The sequence below is a fragment of the Gymnoscopelus microlampas genome, assembly GCF_963454915.1.
Source record: "Gymnoscopelus microlampas genome assembly, chromosome: 22".
Lineage (NCBI taxonomy): Eukaryota > Metazoa > Chordata > Actinopteri > Myctophiformes > Myctophidae > Gymnoscopelus > Gymnoscopelus microlampas.
In genome coordinates, this window is record NC_139959.1 from 39,238,080 (window position 1) to 39,251,938 (window position 13,859).

A 13,859-nucleotide genomic window follows, 5' to 3' on the forward strand; every position below is an offset into this window, starting at 1 on the left:
GGGATGAGTATATCTGAGTGTTGATTTAGGCTCAAACCTTTTGAAAATGGTTTGAGGGACATACACCATATGATATTAAATATCAAATATTTTTTTTAAATTCATGGTGTGTCTCCTTTAAATGAGTTTGGGTTTGTTTCCAGTGGGAAGCGAGCACAACAGATGTAAATCCCGCCCACTACCCCGACAGATTCAGTAGCGCAGCTCTGAATCTGTTCTTGAGAGATTAGTTGTCTATAGACTCACACTCTTTCACCAGCACCCGCTTCAGTGGGTTACTGTTATTTAACAGGAACCCCCTAAAATAAATACACTTAGTTACTTTACACCCAGAGCTGCCAAGTCTCACCCTTTGAGAGTGAGAGTCACGCAATTTAACCTCTTCATACGCTTTTTCCCCCCTCTCACTACTTTATAATATGTTTTAAAGGAGACACACCATGAATTTCATATTTTTTTGGTATTTTTTGGGCTCCCCAGTGTCTCTTGTACCCCAAAAAATATTTTTTTTTAACATTCAGTCATTCATTCTCACTTCAGAGATTTTCAGAATGGGCGTGTCTGAACAGGCCATCTCAGAATGGCAAGTTTGCTTACCTCACGAAACTTTCTGCCCATGTATTTTGACAGACAGAATTGCTCAGTACCGCAGTACAGCACCCCTCTGCCCAACAGGACGTTTTGGTATTGCAGCTGAAAGTGCTTTATAAGCCTGAGAGAATTGACTTGGGATGAGTATATCTGAGTGTTGATTTAGGCTCAAACCTTTTGAAAATGGTTTGAGGGACATACACCATATGATATTAAATATCAAATATTTTTTTTAAATTCATGGTGTGTCTCCTTTAAATTATATATTTCCATAACGTGTTGCTTGAGGCTTGCCGTAGTGAGTCATATCCCCCCCACTTCTGGGACGAAGAAAAAAGAAAAAGAAAAAATATCCGAGCAGAAAAACAGCAACCGGGTGGAAACAGGAACGCTCGTCCTAAAACACACTGCCCCATTTCTTTCACGGACCGTGGCCGCCGGATTAGACCCGGGGTGAGGGTGTTTTAGGACGACGGTTCCATTTCTGAATGGAGAGGTGCGCTGCGCGATGGACTGGAGAGAAGAAGATCTACAAGCTCATAGCGCGGCACTCTGTGCCGCGCTATGAGCTTGTAGATCTGCTATCTTTTGAATAGCGCAAAGAAATCTAAAAATGACACAGATTCCAGGACTTAATAAGTTGAACCACACAACATCCTGAGAGCTGAGCCAGCATATAGACTACACTACGCTCTGACACAATAACATCCAGGCTGTTCATTTATGCTACAAGTATAAAAATGGCCCTCATGCAACATTCTGGGTTTTGCTGTGTAATCTCTTTAAAGTCTTCCACAACTACTAATCAATCTCTCTCTCTCTAGTCTGGTAAAAGTGCAGAATTAAAAATTGACTTGAGTAAAAGTATAAAAGTATTGGTATCAAAATGTACCTAAAGTACCAAAAGTAGAAAGTACTCATTATGCAGAATGTCCCGTTTCACAAGTTTTCAAATGTATAAAATGTATAGAAATCATTTGAAAATAGCAGATCTACAAGCTCACAATGCGACGCGACGCGACGCATTGTGAGCTTGTAGATCTGCTATTTTCAAATGGCCGAAATGTATATAGGGCTGAAGTGGTTAATGTATGTTTTGTAATAATAATCAAAATCTACAAAGTAACTAGTAACTAAAGTTTTCAAATAATTGCAGTAGAGTAAAAGTACAATATTTGCCTCTGAGATGTAGTGGAGTAGAAGTAAAAGTACTGCAAATTGGAAATACTCCAGTAAAGTAAAAAAAAAAATCCTCAAAAGTGTACTGAAGTACAGTACTTGAGTAAATGTACTTAGTTACTTCACACCAGTGTAAAGTGCTGACTAACAGGGAACAGGCTCTCTACATCTCCTTAGAAAAGGCTGTAGACTCCATTGTTAGTTGTTGGGGCAACGGAAGAAAAATCTATATGAAAAAATGTATGTACGACGCTTTTTATTCCTGAAGCCACATTATGCTGATCAGCATCAGCGTTGTCCCACTTCCTCTTCTAGGGCAAGACAGGGACTTCAACAGGGGGCCCGGGACCCCCATGGGGGGCCCTCAGAGTTACAGGGGGGGGTCCGCCAAATCTTTGTGCAATGGGGGAACATTAGCCGAAAATAACAGATCTAAAAGCTCACAACGCCTTGTGGCGTTGTGAGCTTTTAGATCTGGCTATTTTTCGAAGAGTTGATGTAGAAGGGGAAAATGAGCAGACCAAGTACAAAACCAACGGTCAAGTTGACTAATATTGAGGGTTTAAAAAGGTTAACTGTCTGAAAATATACATCCACAATAACACATACATTAACATGAATCCAACACTGATAAAAGAGCCGTCAATACGAAGCTATCTATGAAATCTATGAAAAAGGTTTAATTTGCAACACAATGTTATACAGTATGTAGTTGGGGGGTCCCTGCTTCATCTCTCTGTCAGCTAAGGGGTCCCTGCTTCATCTCTCTGTCAGCTAAGGGGTCCCTGCTTCATCTCTCTGTCAGCTAAGGGGTCCCTGCTTCATCTCTCTGTCAGCTATAGGGGGTCCCTGCTTCATCAAGTATCAATACTGCAATGTAGAAATAGCCTACTCTGTTACAAGTAGCCTAAAAGTCTGGTATTCAAAATTGACTTGAGTAAAAGTACAAAAGTATTTGCATTAAAAAGTAGTGAAACTAAAAGCATCGCACTCATTTTGCAGAATGTCCCATTTCACAAGCTTTCAAGTGTATAAAAATGCTTTGAAAACATAGCCGATCTACAAGCGCCACGCGTTGTGAGCTTGTAGATCAGCTATTTACAAACAGCCATAGGGCTGAAGTGGTTAATAATGTGTTTTGTAATAATGATTGAATAATAAATAAATAATAAATCTACAAAGTAACAAGTAATCAAATTAAATAATTGTAGTGAAGTAAAAAAGGTACAGATGTAGTGGAGAAGTAAAAGTAAAAACACCTCATAATTGTACTTAACTAGTATAGCCTACTTGAGTAAATGTACTCAAGTAGGCTACTTTGCACCACTGGGGGTCCTTAACATGAAAATGTTTGAGAAGCATAATATTAACATGAAATAAATATTGAAATAATAAATAAATAAGTAATACATACTACTGATAGAACTTCATTAAGCCCCCTGGTGGTGTTTTTATGGTGTTGTATGTCTTCACTGACTATTTTGAGTTCACTTCTTCTCTGACTATTTTGAATGCACTTTAGTGACATAGTAAAAAAACATACCCTCCCCCTCACACAACAGGTGTGGGCATGAGGAGAAGGAGGGACTAGGACAGATGGGTGGTGCTAAGGTGGTGGAGGAGGTGCTAAGGTGAGAACCAGGTATACTTAATGAACTGGAGGCGTGTCTACATAAAAACATAATTTAACACTTTCTGTACACTTTTTAGAAAAAAATCTTCCTCCTAGTAGGCTATAACCATAATACCTGATGATTACCTGATGAAAATTTACTTGCGTAAAAGTACAAAAATAGTGGCATCATCAAGTAAAAGTACTAAAATATTTGAAAATAGCCTATGTATAAAATAGGGCTAAAGTGCTTAAAGCATGTTTCATAATATAATAATTCATATCTGAAAAGTAACTATTAACTAAAGTTCTCAAATAATTGTAGTGGAGTAAAAGGACAATATTTGTCTCTGAGATGTAGTGGAGTAGAAGTACTTAAGTACAGTACTTAAGTAAATGTACTTAGTTACTTTCCACCACTGGAGAAGCATAATATTAATATTGAAATAATAAATAAATAATAAATAAATAATACAAAAAAATAAATAAAATAAATAAAATAAATAAAATAAATAAAATAAATAAAATAAATAAAATAAATAAAATAAATAAAATAAAGACATTCATAATAAATACATAATGATTTTAAACATAATAACACTAAGTGAACACTCACCCAGGTAAGCGTTCACAAAGCCGTACCAGACGCACCCGCCCGCTCCGCTCAGCCAGCGGCCCTGTGTGGAGGAGGAGAAGCTGAGGGGCGTGGCCAGCAGGCTGACCAGGAGGTCACTGAGGGAGATGCTCACCAGGAGCAGGTTGATGGGGGAGCGGAGGGGCCGGTAGAGGAGGAACAGCGTGAGGACCAGCAGGTTGTTCAGGAGGCCCAGGGTCCCGATCACACCCAGACACGCCGCCACCACCACCAGACCCGTAGGACCCAGGGACCCCCCACCTCCACCTCCTCCTCCGGGGGAAGGGGGTCCGGGGGAGGAGAAGGAGGAGGAGGAGGAGGCGCAGGACGCACCCGTACAGCTCAGGCTGATGTTAGAGATGATCATCACCTCTAACCAGTGGTGGGAAAAAGTACTCAAATTCTTGACATAAGTAAAGGTACCAATACTGCAATATAAAAATACTCTGTTACAAGTAAAAGTCCAGAATAAAAAATGTACTTGAGTAAAAGTACAAAAGTATTGGCATCAAAATGTACTTAAAGTACCAAAAGTAAAAGTACTAAATATTTGAAAATAGCAGATCTACAAGCTCACAACGCGTCGCGATGCGACGCGTTGTGAGCTTGTAGATCGGCTATTTTCAAATAGCCTATATGTATAAAATAGGGTTAAAGTGGCTAATGTATGTCTGAAAAATAACTAGTAACTAAAGTTTTCAAATAATTGTAGTTGAGTAAGAGTACAATATTTACCTCTGAGATGTAGTGGAGTAGAAGTAAAAGTATTGAAAATTGGAAACACTCAAGTAAAGTACAAATACCTCAAAATTGTACTTAAGTACAGTACTTAAGTAAATGTACTTAGTTACTTTCCACCACTGCCTCTAACCCTCCTGTCTGTCTGTCTGTCTGTCTGTCTGTCTGTCTGTCTGTCTGTCTGTCTGTCTGTCGGTCGTCCGTTTAAAGTTAGACTTAGTGTGTTAGAGAGAGATGTTCTGATGCTGTGGTAGGATGGTCCTCTCCTCTCCTCTCTGCTCTCCTCTCTGCTCTCCACTGAGCTCTCCTCTCCTCTCCTCTGAGCTCTCCTCTCCTCTGAGCTCTCCTCTCCTCTCCGTCTGTCCAGAGTCTCCACAGAGCTTGTATCCTGTGATCTAATAGCTCTACCACCGCCTTCTGACACCATCTGCAGCCAGGGAGATATAGTGGTGTGTGTGTGTGTAGAGAGAGAGAGAGAGAGAGAGAGAGAGAGAGAGAGAGAGAGAGAGAGAGAGAGAGAGAGAGAGAGAGAGAGAGAGAGAGAGAGAGAGAGAGAGAGAGAGAGAGAGAGAGAGAGAGAGGCGGTGGAGAGACAGAGAGGGGGGTGGAGAGAGAGAGAGGGGGTGGAGAGAGAGAGAGAGAGAGAGAGAGAGAGAGAGAGAGAGAGAGAGACAGAGATACAGCTTTCTTTAATTAAAGAAACAAAATGTTTATTTTATTGATCTAACTTAATGTGCTTTCAGAACACTGGATTACCAGCCAGTGATTTATTTCAGAATCCATTTAAATATTCCCAAGACTGTGAAGAACAAACATTTAGTGACTATTCCTGAAATATAATGAACAATACAAGGTTGTGATGTAGAGTTGAGTTAAAGATGTAGGATAAACCTGAACATGGAGAGTTATTAGTATCACTTACTAGAAGCGAAACGTTCAACATTGTATTTCAGAGGAGCAAGAAGCTAGTAGCAAAGTGTAATTGATTTGAGGATTGTCCCTGCATACAGGATCTGTTTCCTTTAATCAATATCATTAAAAACTGAATTAAAAAATATAATATTACATGTAATATTTGCTGTTGTATAATGTAAAAAGAAAATCCATAGATGTAGATACTGTAGACCAGGGGTCCTCAACAGGCGGACCGCGGTCCGTTTCCGGACCGCGGGGCACCTCTCTGTGGACCCTGGGAAAATTATAATAAAAAATAAATAAAAAAAACATTTATTTTTTTCTTATTTTTTTTTTAAATAACTATAACCCTAACCTACCCTAACCCTAAAACCGAAATAAAGTAAGAAAAAACGGGGGGGAAAGTACCCGAATCCGCCCAAATCCGCGAAAAAAACGCGCGCGTGCGTGCATGTGCGGACCCTAGCCTTATTCAAAAACGGATTTGTGGACCTTCAAGATTTGTTGTTGAGGACCCCTGCTGTAGACAGACATGCATAGACAGACAGACAGACAGACAGACAGACAGACAGACTTGGGGAGGTACCTAGGGTCTAGGGTTAATATCAAATGTAACTCAATATCATAAGTCATATAAAGGGAGACCGGGGGTGGTTGTCACACTTTTTACTCTGACTTGAATTGCTCATCAACAACACAATCTGATGATAGTCAGTCCTACATTATAATGAAGCTTAAGGTCTCGGCTTGAAATGGGTGTAACCTTTTATACGCATAACTTATTCTATCAGGAAGTTATTAGCCATCAAAGTCACTTTGACACATTGTGACCCATAGCGGGGTAGCTTGTCACAAAGCACAGGGTTGGTTGTCCCTATAGTTAATCAATGGGATTTGCCAGAAAAGGGCATGGGGTTGTGGTATAGTGGTTGAGACAACTAACCCCACCTGACCATGTGACAAACTGTCAACCTAGCTGTCATATGGCTGTAGCTATAGCCAATGAGACATATGGCATAAAAATGAAGATATTGACTTCCTCTTTCTAACAAGTGATTTGTTTTTAAATGTCTAATATCCTACAAACGATTATTACAAAACCAAAAGCAAAATAAAAAGTTACTCCAACACCTAGAAAAACCTACAAAATCTCATCTCACGTCAATGTCTTTGATGTGAGATGAGATTTCCCAGGTAGAAATGATGCTGATGTTATGTAACGTGACTGATATCAACCTCTAGTTTGGCTGTAATAAGCACTGTGACAACCAACCCCGGTCTGACAGAATAAATGTACATACATGACAGAATGAATATCAGCCCTACATATACATTTCGCCATTGTGAGCTACAAGCTCACAATGCGTCGCATTGCGACGCATTGTGAGCTTGTAGATCTGCTATTTTCAAATGAAACATTTGAAAACTTGTGAAATGGGACATACAGTATACTGCATAATGACTACTTTCTACTTTTGGTACTTGAAGTACATTTTGATGCCAACACTTTTGGACTTTCACTCATAAGTGCATTTCGAATTCCGGACTTTTACTTGTTGTAACAGAGTATTTTTACATGGCAGTATTGATACTTTTACCTAAGTAGAAAATGTGAGCACTTTTTGCACCACTAGTATAAAGTCACCCAACTTTTGATGAGGCAGTAGTATTGTGTTGGTTTAAAAAATAAGCATTTCCTGAAAAGTTATTATTTTGGACGTAGCTGTTTCTGCCCGGCAACAGAGATATGACAATAATGTAGTTCTCAGAGTTCCAGGAGAATAGATCTGTGTTGATCATCATCTGTCCCATGGGACAGATATGTGTGATTTCATGTGAGAGCATCTTTGTGTTAGAGTTACTGTGTGTCTGGAATGCAGTGTGTGTGTGTGTGTGTGTGTGTGTGTGTGTGTGTGTGTGTGTGTGTGTGTGTGTGTGTGTGTGTGTGTGTGTGTGTGTGTGTGTGTGTGTGTGTGTGTGTGTGTGTGTGTGTGTGTGTGTGTGTGTGTGTGTGTGTGTGTGTGTGTGTGGGTGGGTGGGTGGGTGGGTGGGTGGGTGTGTGTGTGTGTGTGTGCGTGTGTCACACTTCATCCATTATAATGTCTATTAACCCATTAAGACTGGGAACGCATCTGTGTGTCATTTTTTTTATTTCTTTGGCTATTCAAAAATAGCATATCTATGAGCTTTTAGATCTGCTATTTATCTATTTTTAAATATCGTGAAAAATTGGTGCAAATCTTTGAGTGTATATATATTTTTTTAAACATTTTTTTTAAAGGACAACTTTGTTTTTTTACAACCAAGGTTTATATTTTAGCTTGTAATTAAAGTAAATAAAAGATGAGTGTTCTTTTTTATTTACTGCTTTCTATAGTTTTAGCAATTTTTGTATTTTTTTACACAATAAAAAAGGTCCTGTGGTCTTTGATGGCCAGATGTGAGTTATTGGGGGCTAGAAGAGCTACTGTACATAATAATAAAGAAAACGCGGGGTTATTGTGTAAAAAAAGACATATTTAGCCACTGAAAAAAATATCGCTAAAATGTCTAAAACTATAGAAAGCAGTACATTAACACTTAACACTCATCTTTTATTTACTTCAATTACAATCTAAAACATAAACCTAGGTTGTAAAAAAACAAAGTTGTCCTTTAACTAAAATCTCTGCCTCAAGAAGGGGAACTAAATACTTTGAGATGGAGATCAGGTCCTCAGCCAAATACATTAGTCCAGGGGCCAACACTGATATTTTCACAAATTGGTACCACCTTAGGTGGCCGTAAAGTTTTTGTATTTTTGTATTCCTACGTGTCTCTAGTTTATATTTTGGTATGATACATCTTCCAATTCAGTAGTTTAATGGCAGTTATCACTACCTACCAGCTAATGTATCCGGTAGGAGACACAAAGTAGAATATTTGTGTCTCCTACCGGAAATACACCCGGGCATCAAATTATTGCGACAAAAACCAAAATATATCCATGTATTCAAGGCTTCATGGGGTGTGCAATTGATAACTTCTCAGATTTTTGGTGTTTGCAAAAAGACTGCTTTCCATAAGCTTGTAAAAGTTGACCCTCCTTCGGTCTAGGGTGGTCATAGCTGAATGGGTAGAGAGTCCCCCTGGGAAACTTAAAGGAGCAGTTCACCCAAAAAATGATTTATTTTCTATCAATTGCACACCCCATGAAGCCTTGAATACATGGATATATTTTGTTTTTTGTCGCAATAATTTGATGCCCGGGTGTATTTCCGGTAGGAGACACAAAGATTCTACTTTGTGTCTCCTACCGGATACATTAGCCGGTTTAGAGTGATTACTGTCATTAAGCTACTGAAATGGAAGATGTATCATACCAAAATATAAACTAGAGACATGTAGGAATACAAAAATACCAAAAATGTACGGCCACCTTAGGTGGTACCAAAATCTGTCTTGGCCCCTGGACTACATGTAATGTTGGGGGTTATGATACATGAGAAAGTTTGAGAACCACTGATTATACCTTTTTTTTACGCATAATTAGAATCCCCAGAAGCTTACAAATGTTCCCTTTAAAAATAAAAAATAAAATATATATATATATATATATATATATATATATATATATATATATATATATATATATATATATATATATTCAAAGATTTGCACAAACGTTTTGCACAAATGATTTTTCAAAAATAGCAGATCTACAAGCTCGTAGCGCGGCACTCGCCGCGCTACGAGCTTGTAGATCTGTTATTTTTGAATAGGCAGAAGAAATTACACAGATTCTTTTCCCCGGTCTAAATGGGTTAATGCCCTGCATTGTTTCCTCTCCTTCGGGGAGGCATCGGTCTTGGGACGCGGTAACACGCCGTGCATCAACCTTTTCAGATCTATACAGGCTCGGTGCCGCGCTATGAGCTTGTAGATCTGCTATTTCTTTTTTTTGAAAAATCCTGAAAAATTTTGCAAATCTTTTATATACATTTTTTAACTCAAATCTTTGCTTCTGGGGGTCCCTGGAACAAAATATTTTTAGATGGGAGGGGGTCCGCGGACAAATACATTATTATTTTGGCGGTCCTTGACGTGAAAAAAGTTTGAAAACCATTGATGATATAGCAACATAAGTTAAAAACAAAACAAAAAAGAAAACAAGAAACAACTGTTAGGATTTAGAAGACATTTGTAAAATCCCCAGAAGTAAAGATTTGAGTTACAAACTTTCGCTTTATATAGATTTGCACACATTTTCACGATTTAAAAAAGAAAAAAAAAGCAGATCTACAAGCTCGTAGCACGGCACTCAGGTTTGTGTAACCCGTGTGTGTGTGTGTGTGTGTGTGTGTGTGTGTGTGTGTGTGTGTGTGTGTGTGTGTGTGTGTGTGTGTGTGTGTGTGTGTGTGTGTGTGTGTGTGTGTGTGTGTGTGCACAGTTTGCACAGTTTATTTTCACTGTCTGTGGTGATTTGATTGATTTTCAAGAGTCTGACTTTAAGTTCTGGTAAGTTCTAGTCTCTCTCTTTCTCTCTCTAAGAAAGAGAGTTCCCAGACACACCCACATAAGTGCTTTTTCTTTGTTTTCCAAACCAATTGGGTCGATTTAGCTGTAAATAACACATAAAACATCTCGATGCATCATCATACATCTCCATGAATGGAGAGACTAAATAGGAATCAAAGGTTTGTTTCATTAACTTAACGGGGGAGACTAGAGTATAGACCTAATCATTCTCTATCAGTCACCCTCTCTCCCTCTCCTCTTCACCTTCATCTCTCTCTCTCTCTCTCTCTCCTCTTCACCTTCCTCTCTATGAGGTGAGTTAAGAAAAGCATCATATCCATTTACTCACAACATCACTGTTGCCAGATTTTGTGAGAGAAATAAGCAATAAGGTCTAAGAAAACAAGCCCAAAAGAAGCGACTGTAGGCCGAACAATTGTTTCATATGGGGAGGGTCTGTGGACAAATGCATACTACGTAATTTGGGGGTTGTTGACATGGGAATGTTTAAGAGCCACTGGTTTAAACAATATTAGGAAACAAAGCAAAAATAAACAACTACACTTTAGAAACAACACCAAACCCGGAACAACCAATATTTACAAGCAACTTTGCAGAATCAGTTGCTTATAATGAGCAGACATGGCAACACTGCACACCGATTACCTGCATCTATCTCCATCACACACAAACATGAACACAGAGGCTTACAAACACTCTGTGTGTGTGTGTGTGTGTGTGTGTGTGTGTGTGTGTGTGTGTGTGTGTGTGTGTGTGTGTGTGTGTGTGTGTGTGTGTGTGTGTGTGTGTGTGTGTGTGTGTGTGTGTGTGTGTGTGTCACAGGGGAGAGCGGTGGACAGACAAGGAGATAAAAGAGAATACATGAGTTCAGAGAAGAGAGAGGGTTTTACAGACAAGAGACAGACACCAGAAGTAGCTCCACTGATCATGTCCAACCCAGATTTGGCACAAACCAGGAAAATAACTCATTCTCATGCTATGCAACACAAATGTGGAATGCCCTATATAGTCCAGGGGCCAAGGCAGATTTTGGTACCACCTAAGGTGGCCATACATTTTTGGTATTTTTGTATTCCTACATGTCTCTAGTTTATATTTTGGTATGATACATATAGCTTATTGACAGTAATCACTCTAAACCGGCTAATGTATCCGGTAGGAGACACAAAGTAGAATCTTTGTGTCTCCTACCGGAAATACACCCGGGCATCAAATTATTGCGACAAAAAACAAAATATATCCATGTATTCAAGGCTTCATGGGGTGTGCAATTGACAGAAAATAATCATTTTTTGGGTGAACTCCTCCTTTAAGTTTCCCAGGGGGACTCTCTACCCATTCAGCTATGACCACCCTAGACCGAAGGAGGGTCAACTTTTACAAGCTTATGGAAAGCAGTCTTTTTGCAAACACCAAAAATCTGAGAAGTTATCAATTGCACACCCCATGAAGCCTTGAATACATGGATATATTTTGTTTTTTGTCACAATAATTTGATGCCCGTGTGTATTTCCGGTAGGAGACACAAAGATTCTACTTTGTGTCTCCTACCGGATACATTAGTCGGTAGGTAGTGATAACTGCCATTAAGCTACTGAATTGGAAGATGTATCATACCAAAATATAAACTAGAGACATGTAGGAATACAAAAATACAAAAACCTTACGGCCACCTCAGGTGGTACCAATTTGTGAAAATATCAGTGTTGGCCCCTGGACTAATAGGGGTAAAGGAGTGTAAAACCCTACTCACTTTCAAAACTGCCCTAAAGAATCACCTTCAGGAGGCAGCAATTCCAAACTGGCCCCTGTCAAAGTCTTAACCTATTATGTTTCATACCAGTACCTGTAAACTGATTGTATGACGTTCTGCATAGTAGTGTATATTTGTATGTCTTCTTAAATGTCATCATGATGTGAGTGCGTGGGGATCTCATTTTAAATAAACCGCTGTGCTTTTATGAGCGATCCAGTTTAGAGGACCTTGTATTGTTAACTGTGCTTCCATGTACTGTTTCCATGTCTTTCTAAATAAATGACTTCAATCAATCAATCAAGTCAATCAATCAAAACAATTTGAACAGCACATTATGCTATTTTTGGAGGGGAGGAGGGTTGAAATGTGAAAAGGACAATGCCATGGCAGGGCCATTGATGTAGTGCCACCATCACTCCTCACTCTGTCAGTGTGGGTGCTGTGTGACTCCATCACTGACAGCAGCCTGCTGCGTGTTCAGAGCTGAATCATTGGGCGACAAGGACGTCTTACTGCAATGTAGAAAATACTCTGTTACTGGTGGACGTCCGGAATTCAAAATGTATCTGAGTAAAAGTACAAAAGCATTTCACAAGTTTTGGAATGTATAAAATGTATAAAATTCAGCAGGTCTAAAAGTGAAATGTTTGAGAACCACTGGTTTAAACGACATTCGGGAATTAAGCCCAAATAAGCAACTATACAGTTTAGAAACAAGACCCAATAAGCTACACTTTAGAACAGGGGTCATATGTCTGTACGCACAGAGACGTGTCCCTGGCAAAGACTTGGTCTTGTCCGTGGCAAGTTTTAGATTATATTTTTCACACACCATTATAATGTTCTTATTTTGATCATAAGACCCAGTTACTGAATATCAAGTCTCCAGGTTTTCTTCAGAATACTGTTGGTTCTCAAATGTTTTATTCTTTAGAAACAAGAGTTTAGAAAAAAGGCCCAAAAAAACGCAACGCGCACCTACCAATATTTACAAGCAACTTTACAGAAAAAAAGTCGCTTATAATCAGCAGACCTGGCAACACTGGCAGAGGTCAGGCTGACGCGGCCGTATGGTTCAAACCTCTGACAGAAAGATGGCGGCTCTTCAGAGAGAGGCCTGTGGGTCATACTGAGGATCATATCACACCTCTCTGTGGTGGTGGAGGAGGCGCGAAGTGGAGTGTCGCGGAGACTCTGAGCGATCCCAGGGGATTTACTGAGGCTCGACACAACCTGTGATGAAAATGCCCAGGGGTGGAAAAAAGTACTCATACAGTATGTTTTACTTAAGTAAAAGTATCAATACTGCAGTGTAGAAATACTCCTGTACAAGTAAAAGTCCGGAATTCAAGATGTACTTGAGTAAAAGTACAAAAGTACAGTATTGGCATCAAAATGTAGGCCTACTTAATGTACCAAAGTACTCCTTATGCAGAATGTCTCATTTCACAAGTTTTCAAATGTATAAAATGTCTAAAAATCTTTTGAAAATAGCCGATCTACATGCGTCACATTGTGAGCTTGTAGATGTGCTATTTTCAAATAGCCTACATGTAGACCTTAAGTGGTTAATGTATGTTTCGTAATAAAAGTCTGAATCTAAAAAGTAACTAGTAACTAAAGTTTTCAAATACTTACAGTCGATTAAAAGTATAATATTTTCCTCAGAGATGTAGTGGAGTAGAAGTAAAAGTATTGAAAATTAGAAACACTCCACTAAAATCGTACCTAAGTACAGTACTTGAGTAAATGTACTTAGTTACTTTCCACCACTGGTACAAAGTGACTCTGGTGCGATTCCTCTGTCTCCGGGACAGGGACGCCTTTCATCTATGAGTTATAGTTTTAAAGATGTGGTGAAATGCTGTGTATTTTTATATCAAATATCCCTCATTTGAACCCATAAAGACCTGGAA

At 39.1% G+C, this 13,859-nt stretch overlaps 1 protein-coding gene across 1 annotated transcript in view; it reads right to left on the reverse strand.

Moving 5' to 3' along the window:
- Positions 1 to 4,383, reverse strand: part of tmtopsb (teleost multiple tissue opsin b) — a gene marked incomplete at both ends in the record, with an annotated part of 17,055 nt that extends 12,672 nt beyond the window's left edge. The window contains one exon of the mRNA XM_084048198.1: positions 3,999 to 4,383. Within this exon, the coding sequence (XP_083904324.1) occupies positions 3,999 to 4,383 (385 nt within the window). The remainder of the gene's footprint in view (positions 1 to 3,998) is intronic.
- Positions 4,384 to 13,859: the final 9,476 nt, after the last annotated feature.